At 37.8% G+C, this 26859-nt stretch overlaps 1 protein-coding gene across 3 annotated transcripts in view; it reads right to left on the minus strand.

Annotated features, from left to right (window-relative positions):
• The window catches only part of LOC128689969 (uncharacterized), a 124345-nt gene extending 101181 nt beyond the window's left edge, over window positions 1-23164 (minus strand). For all 3 annotated transcript variants that reach the window (XR_008407235.2, XM_070088697.1, XM_053778434.2), the window contains exon 1: window positions 22841-23164. Coding sequence is in view for 2 of the 3 variants with exons in the window: in XM_070088697.1 (XP_069944798.1) it covers window positions 22841-22931 (91 nt within the window). In the remaining variant the exon portion in view is untranslated. The remainder of the gene's footprint in view (window positions 1-22840) is intronic.
• Window positions 23165-26859: the final 3695 nt, after the last annotated feature.

Below are 26859 nucleotides of genomic sequence, written 5' to 3' on the forward strand. Positions count from 1 at the left end.
ACACCTGAGTCACATGTTACTAATGTCCAGAGAAACTCGAAATACAAGAGATAATTATTAACAATTCTACGCTCATTAACACTTCATGACACTGTGTCAGTGTTGTAGTCTTAATACATGACACTGTGTCAGTGTTGTAGTCTCAATACATGACACTGTGTCAGTGTTGTAGTCTTAATACATGACACTGTGTCAGTGTTTTAGTCTTAAGACACGACACTGTGTCAGTTTTGTAGTCTTAATACATGGCACTGAGTCAGTATTGTAGTCTTAATACATGAAACTGTGTCAGTATTGTAGTCTTAATACATGACACTGTGTCAGCATTGTAGTCTTAATACATGACACTGCGTCAGTGTTGTGTTCTTAATACATGACACTGTGTCAGTGTTGTAGTCTTAATACATGACACTGTGCCAGTATTGTAGTCTTAATACATGACAATTTGTCAGTGTTATGGTCTTAATACATGACACTGTGTCAGTGTTGTCGTCTTAATACATGACACTGTGTCAGTATTGTAGTCTTAATACATGACACTGTGTCAGTTTTGTAGTCTTAATACATGACACTGTGTCAGTATTGTAGTCTTAATACATGACACTGTGTCAGCGTTGTGGTCTTAATACATGACACTGTGTCAGTGTTGTAGTCTTAATACATGACACTGTGTCAGTGTTGTAGTCTTAATACATGACACTGTGTCAGTGTTGCGGACTTAATACATGACACTGTGTGAGTGTTGTAGTCTTAATACATAACACTGTGTCAGAGTTGTAGTCTTAATACATAACACTGTGTCAGTATTGTAGTCTTAATACATGACACTGTGTCAGTGTTGTAGTCTTAATACATGACACTGTGTCAGTGTTGTAGTCTTAATACATGACACTGTGTCAGTGTTGTAGTCTTAATACATGACATTGTGTCAGTGTTGTAGTCTTAATACATGACACTGTGTCAGTGTTGTAGTCTTATTACATGACACTGAGTTAGTGTTGTAGTCTTAATACATGACACTATGTCAGTATTGTAGTCTTAATACATGACACTGTGTCAGTATTGTACTCTCAATACAGGACACTTAATCAGTGTTGTAGTCTTAATACATGACACAGTGTCAGTGTTGTAGTCTTAAGTAGACTTAATACATGACACTGTGTCAGTGTTGTAGTCTTAATACATGACACAATGTTAGTGTTGTGGTCTTAATGCATTACACTGTGTCAGTGTTGTGGTCTTAATACATGACACTGTGTCAGTGCTGTAATCTTAATACATGACACTGTGTTAGTGTTGTGGTCTTAATATATGACACTGAGTCAGTGCTGTGGTCTTAGTACATGACACTGAGTCAGTGTTGTAGTCTTAATACATGACACTGAGTCAGTGTTGTAGTCTTAATACATTACACTGTGTCAGTGTTGTAGTTTTAATACATGACAATGTGTCAGAGTTGTAGTTTTAATACATGACACTGAGTCAGTGTTGCTGTCTTAATACATGACACTGTGTCAGTGTTGTGGTTTTAATACATGACACTGAGCCAGTGTTGCGGTCTTAATACATGACATTGTGTCAGTGTCGTGGTCTTAATACATGACACTGTGTCAGCGTTGTAGTCTTAATACATGACACTGTCATTGTTGAAGTCTTAATACATGACACTGTGACAGTGTTGTAGTCTTAATACATGACACTGTGTCAGTGTTGTAGTCTTAATACATAGCTCTGTGTCAGTGTTGTAGTCTTAACACATGACACTGTGTCAGTGTTGAAGTCGTATTACATGACACTGTGTCAGTGTTGTAGTTTTAATACATGACACTGTGCCCGTGTTGTAGTCTTAATACATGACACTGTGTCAGTGTTGTACCCTTAATACATGACACTGTGTTAGTGTTGTAGTCTTAAAACATGACATTGTGTCAGTGTTGTAGTCTTAATACACGACACTGTGTCAGTGTTGTAGACTTAATACATGACACTATGTCAGTGTTGTAGTCTTAATACATGACACTGTGTCAGTGTTGTGGTCTTAACACATGACACTGTGTGAGTGTTGTAGTCTTAATACATAACACTGTGTCAGAGCTGAAGTCTTAATACATGGCACTGTGTCAGTGTTTTATTCTTAATAAATGACACTGTGTCAGTGTTCTAATCCTAATACAAGACACTGTGTCAGTGTTGTGGTCTTAATACATGACACAGTGTCAGTGTTGTAGTCTTAATACATTACACTGTGCGAGTGTTGTAGTTTTAATACATGACACTGAGTCAGTGTTGTAATCTTAATACATGACACTGAGTCAGTGTTGTGGTCTTAATACATGACACTGTGTCAGTGTTGTAGTCTTAATACATGACACTGTGTCAGTGTTGTAGTCTTAATACATGACACTGTGCCAGTGTTGTAGTCTTAATACATGACACTGTGTCAGTGTTGTAGTCTTAATACACGACACTCTGTCAGTGTTGTAGTCTTAATACAGGACACTGTGTCAGTGTTGTAGTCTTAATACATGACTCTGTGTCAGTGTTGTAGTCTTAACACATGACACTGTGTCAGTGTTCTAGTCTTAATACATAGCACTGTGTCAGTGTTGTAGTCTTAATACATGGCACTGTGCCAGTGTTGTAGTCTTAATACATGACACTGTGTCAGTGTTGCAGTCTTAATACATGACACTGAGTCAGTGTTGTTCTCTTAATTCATGACACTCTCTCAGTTTTGTAATCTTAATACATGACACTGTGTCAGTGTTGTAGTCTAAATATATGACACTGTGTCAGAGTTGTAGTCATAATACATGACACTGTGTCAGTGTTGTAATCTTAATACATGACACTGTGTCAGTTTTGTGGTCTTAATACATGACACTGTGTCAGTGTTGTAGTCTTAATACATGACACTGTGCCAGTGTTGTAGTCTTAATACATGACACTGTGTCAGTGTTGTGGTCTTAATAAATGACACTGTGTCAGTGTTGTAGTCTTAATACATAACACTGTGTCAGTGTTGTAGTCTTAATACATGACACTGAGTCAGTGTTGTAATCTTAATACATAACACTGAGCCAATACAGGACACTGTGTCAGTGTTGTAGTCTTAATACATGACACTGTGTCAGTGTTGTAGTCTTAACACATGACACTGTGTCAGTGTTGTAGTCTTAATACATGACACTGTGTCAGTGTTGTAGTCTTAATACATGACACTGTGACAGTGTTGTAGTCTTATTACATGACACTGAGTCAGAGTTGTAGTCTTAATACATGACACTTTGTCTGTGTTGTAGTCTTAATACATGACATTGTGTCAGTGTTGTAGTCTTAATACATGACACTGTGTCAGTGTTGTAGTCTTATTACATGACACTGAGTTAGTGTTGTAGTCTTAATACATGGCACTATGTCAGTATTGTAGTCTTAATACATGACACTGTGTCAGTGTTGTAGTCTTAAGTAGACTTAATACATGACACTGTGTCAGTGTTGTAGTCTTAATACATGACACAATGTTAGTGTTGTGGTCTTAATACATGACACTGTGTCAGTGCTGTGGTCTTAGTACATGACACTGTGTCAGTGCTGTAGTCTTAATACATGACACTGAGTCAGTGTTGTAGTCTTAATACATTACACTGTGTCAGTGTTGTAGTTTTAATACATGACACTGTGTCAGAGTTGTAGTTTTAATACATGACACTGAGTCAGTGTTGCGGTCTTAATACATGACACTGTGTCAGTGTTGTAGTCTTAATACATGACACTGTGTCAGTGTTGTGGTCTTAATACATGACATTGTGTCAGTGTTGTGGTCTTAATACATGACACTGTGTCAGTGTTGTAGTCTTAATACATGACTCTGTGTCAATGTTGAAGTCTTAATACATGACACTGAGTCTGTGATGTAGTCTTAATACACGACACTGTGTCATTGTTGTAGTCTTAATACATGGCACTGTGTCAGTGTTGTAGTCTTAATACACGACAGTGTGTCAGTGTTGATGTCTTAATACATGACACTGTGTCAGTGTTGTAGATTTAATACATGACACTGTGTCCGTGTTGTAGTCTTAATACATCACACTGTGTCAGTGTTGTAGCCTTAATACATGACACTGTGTAAGAGTTGTAGTCTTAAAACATGACACTGTGTCAGTGTTGTAGTCTTAATACATGACACTGTGTCAGTGTTGTAGTCTTAATACATGACACTGTGTTAGTGTTGTAGTCTTAATACATGACACTGTGTCAGTGTTGAAGTCTTAATAAATGGCACTGTGTCAGTGTTGTAGTCTTAATAAATGACACTGTGTCAGTGTTGAAGTCTTAATACATGGCACTGTGTCAGTGTTGTAGTCTTAATAAATGACACTGTGCCAGTGTTCTAATCCTAATACATGACACTGTGTCAGTGTTGTGGTCTTAATACATGACACTGTGTCAGTGTTGTAGTCTTAATACATTACACTGTGCGAGTGTTGTAGTTTTAATTCATGACACTGTGTCAGTGTTGTAGTCTTAATACATGACACTGTGTCAGTGTTGTAATCTTAATACTTGACACTGTGTCAGTGTTGTGGTCTTAGTACATGACACTGTGTCAGTGTTGTAGCCTTAATACATGACACTGTGCCAGTGTTGCAGTCTTAATACATGACACTGTGTCAGTGTTGTAGTCTTAATACATTACACTCTGTCAGTGTTGTAGTCTTATTACAGGACACTGTGTCAGTGTTGTAGTCTTAATACATGACTCTGTGTCAGTGTTGTAGTCTTAATACATGACACTGTGTTAGTGTTCTAGTCTTAATACATGGCACTGTGTCAGTGTTGTAGTCTTAATACATGGCACTGTGCCAGTGTTGTAGTCTTAATGCATGACACTGTGTCAGTGTTGCAGTCTTAATACATGACACTGAGTCAGTGTTGTTGTCTTAATACATGACACTCTGTCAGTGTTGTAATCTTAATACATGACACTGTCTCAGTATTGTAGTCTAAATACATGACACTGTGTCAGAGTTGTAGTCATAATACATGACACTGTGTCAGTGTTGTAATCTTAATACCTGACACTGTGTCAGTTTTGTGGTCTTAATACATGACACTGTGTCAGTGTTGTAGTCTTAATACATGACACTGTGCCAGTGTTGTAGTCTTAATACATGACACTGTGTCAGTGTTGTGGTCTTAATAAATGACACTGTGTCAGTGTTGTAGTCTTAATACATAACACTGTGTCAGTGTTGTAGTCTTAATACATGACACTGAGTCAGTGTTGTAATCTTAATACATAACACTGAGCCAGTATTGTAGTCTTAATAAATGACACTGTGTCAGTGTTGTAGTCTTAATACATGACACTGTGTCAGTGTTGTAGTCTTAACACATGACACTGTGTCAGTGTTGTAGTCTTAATACATGACACTGTGTCAGTGTTGTAGTCTTAATACATGACACTGTGACAGTGTTGTAGTCCTATTACATGACACTGAGTCAGAGTTGTAGTCTTAATACATGACACTGTGTCTGTGTTGTAGTCTTAATACATGACACTCTCTCAGTATTGTAGTCTTAAATCATGACACTTAGTCAGTCTTGTAGTCTTAATGCATGACACAGTGTCAGTGTTGTAGTCTAAATAATGACACTTAGTCAGTGTTGTAGTCTTAATACTTGACACTGTGTCAGTGTTGTAGTCTTAACATATGACACTGTGTCAGTGTTGTGGTCTTAATACATGACACTGTGTCAGTGCTGTGGTCTTAATACATGACACTGTGTCAGTGTTTTAGTCTTAATATATGACACTGAGTCAGTGTTGTGGTCTTAGTACATGGCACTGTGTCAGTGCTGTAGTCTTAATACATGACTCTGAGTCAGTGTTGTAGTCTTAATACATGACACTGTGTCAGTGTTGTAGTTTTAATACATGACACAGAGTCAGTGTTGCGGTCTTAATACATGACACTGTGTCAGTGTTGTGGTCTTAATACATGACATTGTGACAGTGTTATGGTCTTAATACATCACACTGTGTCAGTGTTGTAGTCTTAATACATGACACTGAGTCATTGTTGTAGTCTTAATACATGGCACTGTGTCAGTGCTGTAGTCTTAATACATGACACTGTGTCAGTGTTGTAGTCTTAATACATGGCACTGTGTCAGTGTTGTAGTCTTAATACATGACACTGTGTCAGTGTTGTAGTCTTAATACATGACACTGTGCCAGTGTTGTAGTCTTAGTATTAGACACTGTGTCAGTGTTGTAGTCTTAATACATGACACTGTGTCCGTGTTGCAGTCTTAATACATGACACTGTGTCAGTGTTGTAGTCTTAATACATGACACTGTGTCAGTGTTGTAATCTTAAAACATGACACTGAGTGAGTGTTGTGGTATTAATACATGACATTGTGTCAGTGATGTAGTCTTAATACATGACATTATGTCAGTGTTGTAGTCTTAGTACATGGGACTGTGTCATTGTTGTAGTCTTAATACATGACACTGTGTCAGTGCTGCAGTCTTAATACTTCTCACTATGTCAGAGTTGTAGTCTTAATACATGACACTATGTCAGTGTTGTAGTCTTAATACATGACACTGTGTCAGTGTTGTGGTCTTAACACATGACACTGTGTGAGTGTTGTAGTCTTAATACATAACACTGTGTCAGTGTTGTAGTCTTAATACATGACACTGTGTCAGTGTTGTAGTCTTAATACATGACACTGTGTCAGTGTTGTAGTCTTAATACATGACACTGTGTCAGTGTTGTAGTCTTAATACATGACACTGTGTCAGTGTTGTAGTCTTAATACATGACACTGTGACAGTGTTGTAGTCTTATTACATGACACTGAGTCAGAGTTGTAGTCTTAATACATGACACTTTGTCTGTGTTGTAGTCTTAATACATGACATTGTGTCAGTGTTGTAGTCTTAATACATGACACTGTGTCAGTGTTGTAGTCTTATTACATGACACTGAGATAGTGTTGTAGTCTTAATAATGGCACTACATTGAGTCACTGACACTGTGTCAGTGTTGTAGTCTTAAGTCTTAATACATGACACTGTGTCAGTGTTGTGTCTTAATACATTGTAGTTTTAATATATGACACTGAGTCAGTGCTGTGGTCTTAGTACATGACACTGTGTCAGTGCTGTAGTCTTAATACATGACACTGAGTCAGTGTTGTAGTCTTAATACATTACACTGTGTCAGTGTTGTAGTTTTAATACATGACACTGTGTCAGTGTTGTAGTCTTAATACATGACACTGTGTCAGTGTTGTAGTCTTAATACATGACACTGTGTCAGTGTTGTAGTCTTAATACATGACACTGTGTCAGTGTTGTAGTCTTAATACATGACACTGTGTCAGTGTTGTAGTCTTAATACATGACACTGTGTCAGTGTTGTAGTCTTAATACATGACACTGTGTCAGTGTTGTAGTCTTAATACATGACACTGTGTCAGTGTTGTAGTCTTAATACATGACACTGTGAAAGTGTTGTAGTCTTAATACATGACACTGTGTCAGTGTTGTAGTTTTATTACATGACAATGAGTCAGTGTTGTAGTCTTAATACATGACACTGTGTCAGAATAGTAGTCTTAATACATGACACAGTGTCAGTGTTGTAGTCTTAAGTAGTCTTAATGCTTGACACTGTGTCAGTGTTGTAGTCTTAATACATGACACTGTGTTAGTGTTGTGGTCTTAATACATGACACTGTGTCAGTGTTGTGGTCTTAGTACATGACACTGTGTCAGTGCTGTAGTCTTAATACATGACACTGAGTCAGTGTTGTAGTCTTAATACATGACACTGAGTCAGTGTTGTAGTCTTAATACATTACACTGTGTCAGTGTTGTAGTTTTAATACATGACACTGAGTCAGTGTTGCGGTCTTAATACATGACACTGTGTCAGTGTTGTAGTCTTAATACATGACACTGTGTCAGTGTTGTGGTCTTAATACATGACATTGTGTCAGTGTTGTGGTCTTAATACATGACACTGTGTCAGTGTTGTAGTCTTAATACATGACTCTGTGTCAATGTTGAAGTCTTAATACATGACACTGAGTCTGTGATGTAGTCTTAATACACGACACTGTGTCATTGTTGTAGTCTTAATACATGGCACTGTGTCAGTGTTGTAGTCTTAATACATGACAGTGTGTCAGTGTTGATGTCTTAATACATGACACTGTGTCAGTGTTGTAGATTTAATACATGACACTGTGTCCGTGTTGTAGTCTTAATACATCACACTGTGTCAGTGTTGTAGCCTTAATACATGACACTGTGTAAGAGTTGTAGTCTTAAAACATGACACTGTGTCAGTGTTGTAGTCTTAATACATGACACTGTGTCAGTGTTGTAGTCTTAATACATGACACTGTGTTAGTGTTGTAGTCTTAATACATGACACTGTGTCAGTGTTGAAGTCTTAATAAATGGCACTGTGTCAGTGTTGTAGTCTTAATAAATGACACTGTGTCAGTGTTGAAGTCTTAATACATGGCACTGTGTCAGTGTTGTAGTCTTAATAAATGACACTGTGCCAGTGTTCTAATCCTAATACATGACACTGTGTCAGTGTTGTGGTCTTAATACATGACACTGTGTCAGTGTTGTAGTCTTAATACATTACACTGTGCGAGTGTTGTAGTTTTAATTCATGACACTGTGTCAGTGTTGTAGTCTTAATACATGACACTGTGTCAGTGTTGTAATCTTAATACTTGACACTGTGTCAGTGTTGTGGTCTTAGTACATGACACTGTGTCAGTGTTGTAGTCTTAATACATGACACTGTGTCAGTGTTGTAGTCTTAATACATGACACTGTGTCAGTGTTGTAGTCTTAATACACGACACTCTGTCAGTGTTGTAGTCTTAATACAGGACACTGTGTCAGTGTTGTAGTCTTAATACATGACTCTGTGTCAGTGTTGTAGTCTTAATACATGACACTGTGTTAGTGTTCTAGTCTTAATACATGACACTGTGTCAGTGTTGTAGTCTTAATACATGGCACTGTGCCAGTGTTGTAGTCTTAATGCATGACACTGTGTCAGTGTTGCAGTCTTAATACATGACACTGAGTCAGTGTTGTTGTCTTAATACATGACACTCTGTCAGTGTTGTAATCTTAATACATGACACTGTCTCAGTATTGTAGTCTAAATACATGACACTGTGTCAGAGTTGTAGTCATAATACATGACACTGTGTCAGTGTTGTAATCTTAATACCTGACACTGTGTCAGTTTTGTGGTCTTAATACATGACACTGTGTCAGTGTTGTAGTCTTAATACATGACACTGTGCCAGTGTTGTAGTCTTAATACATGACACTGTGTCAGTGTTGTGGTCTTAATAAATGACACTGTGTCAGTGTTGTAGTCTTAATACATAACACTGTGTCAGTGTTGTAGTCTTAATACATGACACTGAGTCAGTGTTGTAATCTTAATACATAACACTGAGCCAGTATTGTAGTCTTAATAAATGACACTGTGTCAGTGTTGTAGTCTTAATACATGACACTGTGTCAGTGTTGTAGTCTTAACACATGACACTGTGTCAGTGTTGTAGTCTTAATACATGACACTGTGTCAGTGTTGTAGTCTTAATACATGACACTGTGACAGTGTTGTAGTCCTATTACATGACACTGAGTCAGAGTTGTAGTCTTAATACATGACACTGTGTCAGTGTTGTAGTCTTAATACATGACACTGTCTCAGTATTGTAGTCTTAATTCATGACACTTAGTCAGTGTTGTAGTCTTAATGCATGACACAGTGTCAGTGTTGTTATCTTAATAATGGCACTTAGTCAGTGTTGAAGTCTTAATACATGACACTGTGTCAGTGTTGTAGTCTTAGTGTATGACACTGTGTCAGTGTTGTGGTCTTAATACATGACACTGTGTCAGTGTTATGGTCTTAATACATGACACTGTGTCAGTGTTTTAGTCTTAATATATGACACTGAGTCAGTGTTGTGGTCTTAGTACATGACACTGTGTCAGTGCTGTAGTCTTAATACATGACACTGAGTCAGTGTTGTAGTCTTAATACATGACACTGAGTCAGTGTTGTAGTCTTAATACATGACACTGAGCCAGTGTTGTAGTCTTAATACATGACACTGTGTCAGTCTTGTGGTCTAAATACATGACATTGTGACAGTGTTATGGTCTTAATACATGACACTGTGTCAGTGTTGTAGTATTAATACATGACACTGTGTCATTGTTGTAGTCTTAATACATGGCACTGTGTCTGTTTTGTAGTCTTAATACATGACACTGTGTCAGTGTTGTAGTCTTAATACATGACACTGTGTCAGTGTTGTAGTCTTAATACATGACACTGTGTCAGTGTTGTAGTCTTAATACATGACACTGTGTCAGTGTTGTAGTCTTAATACATGACACTGTGTCAGTGTTGCAGACTTAATATTTGACACTGTGTCAGTGTTGTGGTCTTAATACATGACACTGTGTCCGTGCTGTAGTCTTAATACATGACACTGTGTCAGTGTTGTAATCTTAATACATGACACTGTCCCAGTGTTGTAGTCTTAATACATGACACCGTGTCATTGTGTCATACACACTGTGTCAGTGTTGTAGTCTTAATATGTGACACTGTGTCGGTGTTGTAGTCTTAATACGAGACACTGTGTCAGTGTTGTAGTCTTAATACATGACACTGTGTATGCGTTGTGGTTTTAATACATGACACTGTGTCAGTGTTGTAGTCTTAATACATGACACTGTGTCAGTGTTGTAGTCTTAATACATGACACTGTGTCAGTGTTGTAGTCTTAATACATGACACTGTGTCAGTGTTGTAGTCTTAATACCTGACACTGTGTCAGTGTTGTAGTCTTAATACATGACACTGTGTCATTGTTGTAGTCTTAATACATGACACTGTGTCAGTGTTGTAGTCTTAATACATGACACTGTGTCAGTGTTGTAGTCTTAATACATGACACTGTGTCAGTGTTGTAGTCTTAATACATGACACTGTGTCAGTGTTGTAGTCTTAATACATGACACTGTGTCAGTGTTGTAGTCTTAATACATGACACTGTGTCAGTGTTGTAGTCTTAATACATGACACTGTGTCAGTGTTGTAGTCTTAATACATGACACTGAGTCAGTGTTGTAGTCTTAATACATGACACTGTGTCAGTGTTGTAGTCTTAATACATGACACTGTGTCAGTGTTGTAGTCTTAATACATGACACTGTGTCAGTGTTGTAGTCTTAATACATGACACTATGTCATTGTTGTAGTCACATGACACTGTGTCAGTGTTGTGGTCTAATACATACTGTGTCATGTACACATGACACTGAGATCAGAGTTGTGGTCTTAGTACATGACTCTGTTTCATTGCTGTAGTCTTAATACATGACACTGTGTCAGTGTTGTAGTCTTAATACATGACACTGTGTCAGTGTTGTAGTCTTAATACATGACACTGTGTCAGTGTTGTAGTCTTAATACATGACACTGTGTCAGTGTTGTGGTCTTAATACATGACAGTGTGTGTCTTAATACATAACACTGTGTCAGAGTTGTAGTCTTAATACATGACACTGTGTCAGTGTTGTAGTCTTAATACATGACACTGTGTCAGTGTTGTAGTCTTAATACATGACACTGTGTCAGTGTTGTAGTCTTAATACATCACACTGTGTCAGTGTTGTAGTCTTAATACATGACACTGTGTCAGTGTTGTAGTCTAATAATACACTGTGTCACTGTGTGACAGTGTTGTAGTCTTAATACATGACACTGTGTCAGTGTTGTAGTCTTAATACATGACACTGTGTCAGTGTTGTAGTCTTAATACATGACACTGTGTCAGTGTTGTAGTCTTAATACATGACACTGTGTCAGTGTTGTAGTCTTAATACATGACACTGTGTCAGTGTTGTAGTCTTAATACATGACACTGTGTCAGTATTGTAGTCTTAATACATGACACTGTGTCAGTGTTGTAGTCTTAATACATGACACTATATCAGTGTTGTAGTCTTAATACATGACACCGTGTCAGTGTTGTAGTCTTAATACATTACACTGTGCGAGTGTTGTAGTTTTAATACATGACACTGTGTCAGTATTGTAGTCTTAATACATGACACTGTGTCAGTGTTGTAGTCTTAATACATGACACTGTGTCAGTGTTGTGGTCTTAATACATGACACTGTGTCAGTGTTGTAGTCTTAATACATGACACTGTGTCAGTGTTGTAGTCTTAATACATGACACTGTGTCAGTGTTGTAGTCTTAATACATGACACTGTGTCAGTGTTGTAGTCTTAATACATGACACTGTGTCAGTGTTGTAGTCTTAATACATGACACTGTGTCAGTGTTGTAGTCTTAATACATGACACTGTGTCAGTGTTGTAGTCTTAATACATGACACTGTGTCAGTGTTGTAGTCTTAATACATGACACTGTGTCAGTGTTGTAGTGTTATTACATGACACTGTGTCAGTGTTGTAGTCTTAATACATGGCACTGTGTCAGTGTTGTAGTCTAAATACATGGCACTGTGTCAGTGTTGTAGTCTAAATACATGACACTGTGTCAGTGTTGTAGTCTAAATACATGGCACTGTGTCAGTGTTGTAGTCTAAATACATAACACTGTGTCAGTGTTGTAGTCTTAACACATGACACTGTGTCAGTGTTGTAGTCTTATTACATGACACTGTGTCAGTGTTGTTGTCTTAATACATGACACTGTGTCCGTGTTGCAGTCTTAATACATGACACTGTGTCATTGTTGTAGTCTTAATACATAACACTCTGTCAGTGTCGTAGTCTTAATACAATGCTCTGTTTCAGTGTTGTAGTCTTAATACATGACACTGTGTCAGTGTTGTAGTCTTAATACATGACACTGTGCCAGTGTTGTAGTCTTAATACATGACACTGTGTCAGTGTTGTAGTCTTAATACACAACACTATGTCAGTGTTGTAGTCTTAATACAGGACACTGTGTCAGTGTTGTAGTCTTAATACATGACTCTGTGTCAGTGTTGTAGTCTTAATACATGACACTGTGTCAGTGTTGTAGTCTTATTACATGACACTGAGTCAGTGTTGTAGTCTTAATACATGACACTGTGTCTGAGTTGTAGTCTTAATACATGACTCTGTGTCAGTATTGTAGTCTTAATTCATGACACTTAGTCAGTGTTGTAGTCTTAAAGCATGACTCAGTGTCAGTGTTGTAGTCTTAATACATGACACTATATCAGTGTTGTAGTCTTAATACATGACACTGTGTCAGTGTTGTAGTCTTAATACATGACACTGTGTCAGTGTTGTGGTCTTAATACATGACACTGTGTCAGTGTTGTAGTCTTAATACATGACACTGTGTCAGTGTTGTAGTCTTAATACATGACACTGTGTCAGTGTTGTAGTCTTAATACATGACACTGTGTCAGTGTTGTAGTCTTAATACATGACACTGTGTCAGTGTTGTAGTCTTAATACATGACACTGTGTCAGTGTTGTAGTCTTAATACATGACACTGTGTCAGTGTTGTAGTCTTAATACATGACACTGTGTCAGTGTTGTAGTCTTAATACATGACACTGTGTCAGTGTTGTAGTCTTAATACATGACACTGTGTCAGTGTTGTAGTATTAATACATTACACTGTGCAAGTGTTGTAGTTTTAATACATGACACTGTGTCAGTGTGGTAATCTAAATACATGAAACTGAGTCAGTGTTGTAGTCTTAATACATGACACTGTGTCAGTGTTGTAGTCTTAATACATGACACTGTGTCAGTGTTGTAGTCTTAATACATGACACTGTGTCAGTGTTGTAGTCTTAATACATGACACTGTGTCAGTGTTGTAGTCTTAATACATGACACTGTGTCAGTGTTGTAGTCTTAATACATGACACTGTGTCAGTGTTGTAGTCTTAATACATGACACTGTGTCAGTGTTGTAGTCTTAATACATGACACTGTGTCAGTATTGTAGTCTTAATACATGACACTGTGTCAGTGTTGTAGTCTTAATACATGACACTGTGTCAGTGTTGTAGTCTTAATACATGACACTGAGTCAGTGTTGTAGTCTTAATACATGACACTGTGTCTGAGTTGTAGTCTTAATACATGACTCTGTGTCAGTATTGTAGTCTTAATTCATGACACTTAGTCAGTGTTGTAGTCTTAATAATGATACTTAGTCATTTTGTGGTTTTAATATATGACACTGTGTCAGTGTTGTAGTCTTAATATATGACACTGTGTCAGTGTTGTGGTCTTAACATGACACTGTGCCAGTGTTGTGGACTTAATACATGACACTGTGTCAGTGTTGTAGTCTTAATACATGACACTGTGTCAGTGTTGTAGTCTTAATACATGACACTGTGTCAGTGTTGTAGTCTTAATACATGACACTGTGTCAGTGTTGTAGTCTTAATACATGACACTGTGTCAGTGTTGCAGTCTTAATACATGACACTGTGTCAGTGTTGTAGTCTTAATACATGACACTGTGTCAGTGTTGTAGTCTTAATACATGACACTGTGTCAGTGTTGTAGTCTTAATACATGACACTGTGTCAGTGTTGTAGTCTTAATATGTGACACTGTGTCAGTGTTGTAGTCTTAATACAAGACACTGTGTCAGTGTTGTAGTCTTAATACATGACACTGTGTCAGTGTTGTAGTCTTAATACACGACACTGTGTCAGTGTTGTAGACTTAATACATGACGCTGTGTTAGTTTTTTTGTAGTCTTAATATATGATACTGTGTCAGTGTTGTAGTCTTAATGCATGACACTGTGTCAGTGTTGTAGTCTTAATACATGACACTGGGTCAGTGTTGTAGTCTTAATACATGGCACTGTGTCAGTGTTGTAGTCTTAATACATGACACTGTGTCAGTGTTGTAGTCTTAATACATGACACTGTGTCAGTGTTGTAATCTTAATACATGACACTTAATACATGACACTGTGTCATTGTTGTAGTCTTAATACATGACACTGTGTCAGTGACACTGTGTCAGTGTTGTGGTCTTAATACATGACTCTGTGTCAGTGTTGTAGTCTTAATACATGACACTGTGTCAGTGTTGTAGTCTTAATACATGACACTGTGTCAGTGTTGTAGTCTTATTACATGACGCTGTGTCAGTGTTGTTGTCTTAATACATGACACTGTGTCAGTGTTGTAGTCTTAATACATGACACTGTGTCAGTGTTGTAGTCTTAATACATGACACTGTGTCAGTGTTGTAGTCTTAATACATGACACTGTGTCATTTTTGTAGTCTTAATACATGACACTGTGTCAGTGTTGTAATCTTAATACATGAAACTGAGTCAGTGTTGTAATCTTAATACTTGACATTGTGTCAGTGTTGTAGTCTTAATACATGACAATGTGCCAGTGTTGTAGTCTTAATACAGGACACTGTGTCAGTGTTGTAGTCTTAATACATGACACTGTGTCAGTGTTGTAGTCTAAACACATGACACTGTGTCAGTGTTGTACTCTTAATACATGACACTGTGTCAGTGTTGTAGTCTTAATACATAGCACTGTGTCAGTGTTGTAGTCTTAATACATGACACTATGTCAGTGTTGTAGTCTTAATACATGACACTGTGTCAGTGTTGTAGTCTTAATACATGACACTGTGTCAGTGTTGTAGTCTTAATACATGACACTGTGTCAGTGTTGTAGTCTTAATACATGACACTGTGTCAGTGTTGTAGTCTTAATACATGACACTGTGTCAGTGTTGTAGTCTTAATACATGACACTGTGTCAGTGTTGTAGTCTTAATACATGACACTGTGTCAGTGTTGTAGTCTTAATACATGACACTGTAGTCTTAATACATCAGTGTTGTAGTCTTAATACATGACACTGTGTCAGTGTTGTGGTCTTAATACATGACAGTGTGTCAGTGTTGTAGTCTTAATACATAACACTGTGTCAGTGTAGTAGTCTTAATACATGACACTGAGTCAGTGTTGTAGTCTTAATACATGACACTGTGCCAGTATTGCAGTCTTTATACATGACACTGTGTCAGTGTTGTAGTCTTAATACATGACACTGTGTCAGTGTTGTAGTCTTAATACCTGACACTGTGTCAGTGTTGTAGTCTTAATACATGACACTGTGCAAGTGTTGTCGTCTTAATACTTAACACTGTGTCAGTGTTGCAGTCTTAATACAAGACACTGTGTCAGTGTTGTAATCTTAATACATGACACTCTGTCAGTGTTGCAGTCTTAATACAAGACACTGTGTCAGTGTTGTAATCTTAATACATGACACTCTGTCAGTGTTGTGTTCTTAATACATGGCACTGTGTCAGAGTTGCAGTCTTAAAACATGACACTGTGTCAGTGTTGTAGTTTTAATACTTGACACTGTGCCAGTGTTGTAGTCTTAATACATGACACTGTGGCAGTGTTGTAGTCCTAATACATGACACTGTGTTAGTGTTGTAGTCTTAATACATGACACTGTGTCATTGTTGAAGTCTCAATACATGACACTGTGTCAGTGTTGTAGTCTTAATACATGACACTGTGTCAGTGTTGTAGTCTTAATACATGACAGTGTGTCAGTGTTGTAGTGACACTTGTAGTCTTAATACATGACACTGTGTCAGTGTTGTAGTCTTAGTACATGACTGTGTATCAGTATTGTTGTCTAAATACATGACACTGTGTCAGTGTTGTAGTCTTAATACATGGCACTGTGTCAGTGTTGTAGTCTAAATACATGACACTGTTGTAGTCTTAATACATCACTGTGTGTTGTAGTCTTAATCCATGACTCTGTGTCAGTGTTGTAGTCTTAATACATGACACTCTGTCAGTGTAGTAGTCTTAATACAGGACACTGTATCAGTGTTGTAGTCTTAATACTTGGCACTGAGTCAGTCTTAACACATTGTAGTCTTAATCCATGACACTGTGTCAGTGTTGTAGTCTTAATACATGACACTGTGTCAGTGTTGTAGTCTTAATACATGACACTGTGTCAGTGTTGTAGTCTTAATACATGACACTGAGTCGGTGTTGTAATCTTAATACATACACTGTGTCAGTGTTAAAGTCTTAATACATAACACTGTGTCAGAGTTGTAGTCTTAATACATAACACTATGTCAGTGTTGTAGTCTTAATACATGACACTGTGCCAGTGTTGTAGTGTTAACACATGACACTGTCAGGGTTGTAGTCTTAATACATGACACTGTGTCAGTGTAGCAGTCTTAATACATGACACTGTGTCAGTGTTGTAATCTTAATACATGGCACTGTGTCAGTGTTGTCGTCTTAATTCATGACACTGTGTCAGTGTTGTAGTCTTAGAACTTTACACTGTGTCAGTGTTGTGGTCTTAATACATGACACTGTGTAAGTCTTGCAGTCTTAATACATGACCATGTGTCAGTGTTGAAGACTTAATACATGACACTGTGTCAGTGTTGTAGTCTTAATACATGACACTGTGTCAGTGTTGTAGTCTTAATACATGACACTGTGTCAGTGTTGTAGTCTTAATACATGACACTGTGTCAGTGTTGTAGTCTTAATACATGACACTGTGTCAGTGTTGTAGTCTTAATACATGACACTGTGTCAGTGTTGTAGTCTTAATACATGACACTGTGTCAGTGTTGTAGTCTTAATACATGACACTGTGTCAGTGTTGTAGTCTTAATACATGACACTGTGTCAGTGTTGTAGTCTTAATACATGACACTGTGTCAGTGTTGTAGTCTTAATACATGGCACTGTCAGGGTTGTAGTCTTAATACATGACACTGTGTCAGTGTTGTAGTTTTGTCTTAATACACGACACTGTGTCAGTGTTGTAGTCTTAATACATGACACTGTGTCAGTGTTGTAGTCTTAATACATGACACTCTGTCAGTGTTGTGGTCTTACACTGTGTCAGTTTTGTGTCTTAATACACTGTGTCAGTGTTGTGGTCTTAATACATGACACTGTGTAAGTCTTGTAGTCTTAATACATGACACTGTGTCAGTGTTGTAGTCTTAGAACTTTACACTGTGTCAGTGTTGTGGTCTTAATACATGACACTGTGTAAGTCTTGCAGTCTTAATACATGACCATGTGTCAGTGTTGAAGACTTAATACATGACACTGAGTCAGTGTTGTAGTTTTAATACATGACACTGTGTCCGTGTTGTAGTCTTAATACATGACACTGTGTCAGTGTTGTAATCTTAAAACATGATACTGTGTCAGTGTTGTGGTATTAATACAAGACGCTGTGTCAGTGTTGTAATCTTAATACATGACACTGTGTCAGTGTTGTAGTCTTAATACATGACTCTGTGCCAGTGTTGTAGTCTTAATACATGACACCGTGTCAGTGGTGTAATCCTAATACATGACACTGTGTCTGTGTTGTGGTCTTAATAAATGACACTGTGTCAGTGTTGTAGTCTTAATACATGACACTGTGTCAGTGTTGTAGTCTTAATACATGACACTGTGTCAGTGTTGTAGTCTTAATACATGACACTGTGTCAGTGTTGTAGTCTTAATATATGACACTGAGTTAGTGTTGTGGTCTTAGTACATGACACTGTGTCAGTGCTGTAGTCTTAATACATGACACTGAGTCAGTGTTGTTGTCTTAATACATGACACTGTGTCAGTGTTGTAGTCTTAATACATGACACTAAGTCAGTGTTGTTGTCTTAATACATGACACTGTGTCAGTGTTGTAGCCTTAATACATGACAATGAGTCAGAGTTGAAGTCTTAGTGTATGACACTGTGTCAGTGTTGCAGTCTTAATACATGACACTGAGTCATTGTTGTTGTCTTAATACATGACACTGTGTCAGTGTTGTAGTTTTAATACATGACACTGAGTCAGTGTTGCGGTCTTAATACATGACACTGTGTCAGTGTTGCAGTCTTAATACATGACACTGTGTCAGTGTTGTAGTCTTAATGCATGACATTGTGTCAGTGTTGTATTCTTAATACACGACATTGTGACAGTGTTATGGTCTTAATACATGACACTGTGTCAGTGTTATAGTCTTAATACAAGACACTGTGTCAGTGTTGTAGTCTCAACACATGACACTGTGTCAGAGTTGTAGTCTTAATACATGACACTGAGTCAGTGTTGTAGTTTTAACACATGACACTGTGTAAGTGTAGTAGTCTTAATACATGACACTGTGTCAGTGTTGTAGCCTTAATACATGACACTGTGCCAGTATTGTAGTCTTTACACATGACACTGTGTCAGTGTAGTAGTCTTAATACATGACACTGTGTCAGTGTTGTAGCCTTAATACATGTCACTGTGTCAGTGTTGTAGCCTTGATACATGACACTGTGCCAGTATTGTAGTCTTTACACATGACACTGTGTTAGTGTAGTAGTCCTAATACATGACACTGTGTCAGTGTTGTAGTCTTAATACATGACACTGTGTCAGTGTTGTAGTCTAAATACATGACACTGTGTCAGAGTTGTAGTCCTAATTTATGACACTGTGTCAGTGTTGTAATCTTAATACATGACACTGAGATCAGAGTTGTGGTCTTAGTACATGACACTGTGTCAGTGCTGCAGTCTTAATACATGACACTGAGTCACAGTTGTAGTCTTAATACATGACACTGTGTCAGTGTTGTAGTCTTAATAAATGAAACTGAGTCAGTGTTGTAGTCTTAATACATGACACTGTGTCAGTGTTGTAGTCTTAATACATGAAACTGTGTCAGTCTTGTAGTCTTAATACATGACACTGTGTCAGTGTTGTGGTCTTAATTCATGACATTGTGACAGTGTTGTAGTCTTAATACATGACACTGTGTTAGTGTTGTGGTCTTAATACATTACACTGTGTCAGTGTTGTAGTCTTAATAAATGAAACTGAGTCAGTGTTGTAGTCTTAATACATGACACTGTGTCAGTGTTGTAGTCTTAATACATGACACTGTGTCAGTGTTATAGTCTTAATACATAACACTGTGTCAGCGTTGTAGTCTTAGTACATGACACTGTGTCAGTGTTGTTGTCTTAATACATGACACTGTGTCCGTGTTGTAGTCTTAATTCATGACACTGTGTCAGTGTTGTAGTCTTAATACATGACACTGCGTCAGTGTTGTAATCTTAAAACATGACACTGTGTCAGTGTTGTGGTATTAATACATGACATTGTGTCAGTGTTGTAGTCTTAATACATGACATTATGTCAGAATTGTAATCTTAATACATGACACTGCGTCATTGTTGTAGTCTTAATACACGACACTGTGTCAGTGTTGTGGTCTTAAAACATGACACTGTGTCAGTGTTGTAGTCTTAATACATAGCACTGTGTCAGTGTTGTAGTCTTAAATCATGACACTGTGTCCGTGTTGTAGTCTTAATACATGACACTGAGTCAGTGTTGTAGTCTTAATATATGACACTGTGTCAGCGTTGTAATCTTTATACATGACACTGTGTCAGTGTTGTAATCTTAATACATGACAATGTGTCAGTGATGTAGTCTTAATACATGACACTGTGTCCGTGTTGTAGTCTTAATACATGACACTGTGTCAGTGTTGTAGTCTTAATATATGACACTGTGTCAGTGTTGCAGTCTTAATACATGACACTGAGTCAGTGTTGTAGTCTTAATACATGACACTGTGTCAGTGTTGTAGTCTTTATACATCACACTGTGTCAGTGTTGCAGTCTTAATACGTGGCACTGTGTCAGTGTTGTAGTCCTAATACATGACACTGTGTCAGTGTTGTAGTCTTTATACATGACACTGTGTCAGTGTTGCAGTCATAATACATGTTTCTGTGTCAGTGCTGCAGTCTTAACACATGGCACTGTGTGAGTGTTGCAGTCTTATTATGTGACACGGTGTCAGTGCTGTAGTATTAACACATGACACTGTGTCAGTGTTGCATTCATTAAACATGACACTGTGTCAGTGTTGCAGTCTTAATACAAGACACTGTGTCAGTGTCAGTGTTGCAATCTTAATACATGGCACTCTGTCAGTGTCAGTATTGCAGTTTCAATTCGTGACACTGTGTCAATATCAGTGTTGCGGTTTTAATACATGACACTGTGTCAGTGTTGTAATCTTAAGACATGACACTATATCAATGTCATTGTTGCAGTCTTAATACATGACACTGTATCAGTGATAGTGTTGCAGTCATAATACATGACACTCGGTCAGTATTGATCTTTTAATACATGACACTATGTCAGTGACAGTGTTGCAGTCTTAAAACATGACACTGTGTCAGTGTCAGTGTTGCAGTCTTAATACATGATACTGTGTCAGTGTTGTAGTCTTAATACTTGACTCTGTGTAAGAATCGTAGTCTTAATACATGATTCTGTGCCAGTGTTGTAGTCTTAATACATGACACACTGTCAGTGTTGTAGTCTTAATACATGACACTGTATCAGGGTTGTATTCTTAATACATGGCGCTGTGTCAGTGTTGCAGTCATAATACATGACACTGTGTCAGTGTCAGTTTTGCAGTCTTAATACATGACACTGTGTCAGTGTCAGTGTTGCAGTTTTAATACATGACACAGTGTCAGTGTTGCAATAGTAATATATGACACTGTGTAAGCGTTGTCGTTTTAATACATGTCACTGTGTCAGTGTTGCAGTCTTAATACATGACACTGTGTGACTGTCAGTGTTGCAGTCTTAATACATGACACTGTATCAGTGATAATGTTGCAATCCTAATACATGACACTCTGTCAGTGTTGCAGTCTTAATACATGACACTGTGTCAGAAGCAGTGTTACAGTCTAAAACCTGACACTGTGTCAGTGTCATTGTTGCAGTCTTAACACATGTCACTGTGCCAGTCTTAATATATGTCAGTGTTGCAGCTTTATTGGTTGACACTCTGTCAGTGTCACTATTGCAGTATTAATACATGATACTGTGTCAGTGTTGTAGTCTTCACAATATATATCACTGTATCAGTGTCGTAGTCCTCACAGTACATAACAGTGGCAGTGTCGTAGTCTTAATACATGACACTGTGTCAGTGTCGTCGTCTTCACAATACATGACACTGAGTCAGTGTTGTAGTATTAATACATGACACTGCGTCAGTGTCGTCGTCTTCACAATACAGTGCAAAATAAGTTCTCTTCTCATTTGTTCTTATTAAGTATAAGTAACTTCTCGTATTTCATAAGATTCGTATTTTACCAGAACAGGTTTATATGTTACGTCTTATTTCGTAAAAGCAACTTCAAGGTTAAATGTTAAATTTTCTAACTAGGTTGCAGTGTTAATCAGGTTACAGTGTCGATCAGTTTGCAGTGTTAATCGGGTTACAATGTTAATCTCTTTACCGTGCTGGTCAGGTCACTTTGTTAATCAGGTTGCAATGATAATCAGGTTTAATGATTAACAGGTTGCAATTTAATTCAGGTTATATTGTTAATCAGGTTACAGTGTTAATTTAGTTATAGTGCTGATCGGAGAAAGTGTAAATCATGTTACAATGTTCACCAGGTTACAATGTTCACCAGGTTACAATGTTCACCAGGTTAATGTTCACCAGGGGCCAGAGTTACGTCAGGTTGCAGAGTTAAATCAGTTTACAGTGTTAGGTTACAGTGTTAAGTCAGGTTTACTTAAGACAGTGTTGACACATTATAACACTGTCATATACAAGTAAGCATTAAGAAGGGTAGACAACGTACCGTTAGTGATGAACAGAAGCAGAAGTAGACAGAGACTTGTGTGAGAGTTGATGGTGGCATCCATCTCTACCTCAGCAGTGCCAACCATCATACAGGCTGCGACACTCACACTTCTTCAAACATTTATTACCAACATTATATATACACTGATTCATATTTCGTTAAAAATAACGATGGTCTGTTGTTGTGGGTTTGCAAGAGGGAACTGTGAGAAGCACTTCAGGTTACATCACGATCTGCTGGTTTATCAGGGGTCCGGGATCGACGGAGGAGTGTGGTGCTAAGAGAGGGGAGGCACAACCACCACCTCAGCAGTGCCACTGACCACTGCCAGCCAAGTGCCACGCTAACAGGGGGGAAACACATCTCTACTGACTCTACCGAGGCACTAATACTGTGGCACTCAACTCTTACCGCTAGACGCGCGCTTTTCATCTAAATATTAATAGTTAACTGCTTCCCTCAAGCATTTTGTGTAATGCTGCACAGAAAAACAGCATAGCAAGATGAAGCAGTTTATCGTACGCCAGACAGAGATACACGGGACGCGGTTGTCATAGCAACACAATTGAAGGGCAACGCCAAGGTGCTGGAGCAGTTGTTGTTCCTCAACTATGTTGTGTATGTGTGGCATAGTGCTTGTATGTTGTGTATGTGTGGCATAGCGCTTGTTTATTGTGAATGTATGGCATAGTGCTTGTATGTTGTGTATGTGTGGCATAGTGTTTGTATGTTGCATATGTGGAGCATAGTGCTTGCATGTTGTGTATGTGTGGCACAGTGCTTCTATGTTGTGTATGTGTGGCATAGTGTTGTATGTTGTGTATGTGTGGCATAGCGCTTGTTTATTGTGAATGTGTGGCATAGTGTTTGTATGTTGCGTATGTGGAGCATAGTGCTTGTATGTTGTGTATGTGTGGCATAGTGCTTCTATGTTGTGTATGTGTGGCATAGTGCTTGTATGTTGTGTATGTGTGGCATAGTGCTTGTATGTTGTGTATGTGTGGCATAGCGCTTGTTTATTGTGAATGTGTGGCATAGTGCTTGTATGTTGTGTATGTGTGGCATAGTGTTTGTATGTTGTGTATGTGTGGCATAGTGTTTGTATGTTGTGTATGTGTGGCATAGTGTTGTATGTTGTGTATGTGTGGCATAGTGCTTGTATGTTGTGTATGTGTGGCATAGTGTTTGTATGTTGTGTATGTGTGGCATAGTGTTTGTATGTTGTGTATGTGTGGCATAGTGTTGTATGTTGTGTATGTGTGGCATAGTGCTTCTATGTTGTGTATGTGTGGCATAGTGTTTGTATGTTGTGTATGTGTGGCATAGTGTTTGTATGTTGTGTATGTGTGGCATAGTGTTGTATGTTGTGTATGTGTGGCATAGTGCTTCTATGTTGTGTATGTGTGGCATAGTGTTTGTATGTTGTGTATGTGTGGCATAGTGTTTGTATGTTGTGTATGTGTGGCATAGTGCTTGTATGTTGTGTATGTGTGGCATAGTGCTTGTATGTTGTGTATGTGTGGCATAGTGTTGTATGTTGTGTATGTGTGGCATAGTGTTTGTATGTTGTGTATGTGTGGCATAGTGTTGTATGTTGTGTATGTGTGGCATAGTGTTTGTATGTTGTGTATGTGTGGCATAGTGTTGTATGTTGTGTATGTGTGGCATAGTGCTTCTATGTTGTGTATGTGTGGCATAGTGTTTGTATGTTGTGTATGTGCGGCATAGTGTTGTATGTTGTGTATGTGTGGCATAGTGTTTGTATGTTGTGTATGTGTGGCATAGTGTTGTATGTTGTGTATGTGTGGCATAGTGTTGTATGTTGTGTATGTGTGGCATAGTGTTTGTATGTTGTGTATGTGTGGCATAGTGTTTGTATGTTGTGTATGTGTGGCATAGTGTTGTATGTTGTGTATGTGTGGCATAGTGTTGTATGTTGTGTATGTGTGGCATAGTGTTGTATGTTGTGTATGTGTGGCATAGTGTTGTATGTTGTGTATGTGTGCATAGTGTTGTATGTTGTGTGGCATAGTGTTTGTATGTTGTGTATGTGTGGCATAGTGCTTCTATGTTGTGTATGTGTGGCATAGTGTTGTATGTTGTGTATGTGTGGCATAGTGTTGTATGTTGTGTATGTGTGGCATAGTGTTGTAAGTTGTGTATGTGTGGCATAGTGTTGTATGTTGTGTATGTGTGGCATAGTGTTGTATGTTGTGTATGTGTGGCATAGTGTTGTATGTTGTGTATGTGTGGCATAGTGTTGTATGTTGTGTATGTGTGGCATAGTGTTGTATGTTGTGTATGTGTGGCATAGTGTTTGTATGTTGTGTATGTGTGGCATAGTGCTTCTATGTTGTGTATGTGTGGCATAGTGTTGTATGTTGTGTATGTGTGGCATAGTGTTTGTATGTTGTGTATGTGTGGCATAGTGTTGTATGTTGTGTATGTGTGGCATAGTGCTTGTATGTTGAGTATGTGTGGCATAGTACATGTATGTTATATATGAGTGGCATAGTGTTTGTTTATTGTGTTCGTGTGGCACAGTGCTTGTATGTTGTGTATGTGCAGCATAGTGCTTGTATGTTGTGTATGTGTTCAGCATAGTGTTTGTATGTTGTGTATGTGTGCAGCATAGTGTTTGTATGTTGAGTATGTGCAGCATAGTGCTTGTATGTTGTGTATGTGTGGCATAGTGCTTGTATGTTGTGTAAGTGTGCAGCATAGTGTTTGTATGTTGTGTATGTGTGCAGCATAGTGCTTGTATGTTGTGTATGTGTGCAGCATAGTGTTTGTATGTTGTGTATGTGTGGCATAGTGCTTGTATGTTGTGTATGTGTGCAGCATAGTGTTTGTATGTTGTGTATGTGTGGCATAGTGCTTGTATGTTGTGTATGTGTGCAGCATAGTGTTTGTATGTTGTGTATGTGTGCAGCATAGTGTTTGTATGTTGTGTATGTGTGCAGCATAGTGTTTGTATGTTGTGTATGTGTGCAGCATAGTGTTTGTATGTTGTGTATGTGTGCAGCATAGTGTTTGTATGTTGTGTATGTGTGCAGCATAGTGTTTGTATGTTGTGTATGTGTGCAGCATAGTGTTTGTATGTTGTGTATGTGTGCAGCATAGTGTTTGTATGTTGTGTATGTGTGCAGCATAGTGTTTGTATGTTGTGTATGTGTGCAGCATAGTGTTTGTATGTTGTGTATGTGTGCAGCATAGTGTTTGTATGTTGTGTATGTGTGCAGCATAGTGTTTGTATGTTGTGTATGTGTGCAGCATAGTGTTTGTATGTTGTGTGTGTATGCAGCATAGTGTTTGTATGTTGTATGTTTTCATGTGTAAATATGAATTATACTTTTTGTTTTGTTTGTAATGTTATAACTATTACTCCCTCTCTCTCACTACATATATATATATAAATATATATATATATATATATATATATATATATATATATATATATATATATATATATATATATATATATATATATATATATATATATATATATGTATATATATATGTATATATATATATATATATATATATATATATATATATATATATATATATATATATATATATATATATATATATATATATATATATATATATATATATATATGTGTGTGTGTGTGTGTGTGTGTGTGTGTTGCGTCTCCTGACGACTCTTTTGCGTTCATAGGGAGTGATTTTCGTGTGAAAGGAAGGGACTTCAACCGTTACCAGTAATTTAGGTGCTTTACCGTACTTATGTGTGCCGTGAAAGTTCTTTGTATACTCTCAAGGTCAGCAATTTCGCCAGCCTTGAAGGGAGCAGTTAGTGTACAGCAATATTCCAGCCTAGAGAGAACAAGCGTTTTGAAGAGAATCATCATTGCCTTGGTACGTCCCTAGTTTTGAAGGTTCTCATTATCCCTTCTATCATTTTTCTAGGAGATGCGGTAGATACACTGTTGTGGTCTTTGAAGGTAAGATCCATTGACATTATCACTTCCAGGTCCTTCACACTTCTTTTT

The sequence above is a fragment of the Cherax quadricarinatus genome, chromosome 25, assembly GCF_038502225.1.
Source record: "Cherax quadricarinatus isolate ZL_2023a chromosome 25, ASM3850222v1, whole genome shotgun sequence".
In the NCBI taxonomy this organism is placed as follows: Eukaryota; Metazoa; Arthropoda; class Malacostraca; order Decapoda; family Parastacidae; genus Cherax; species Cherax quadricarinatus.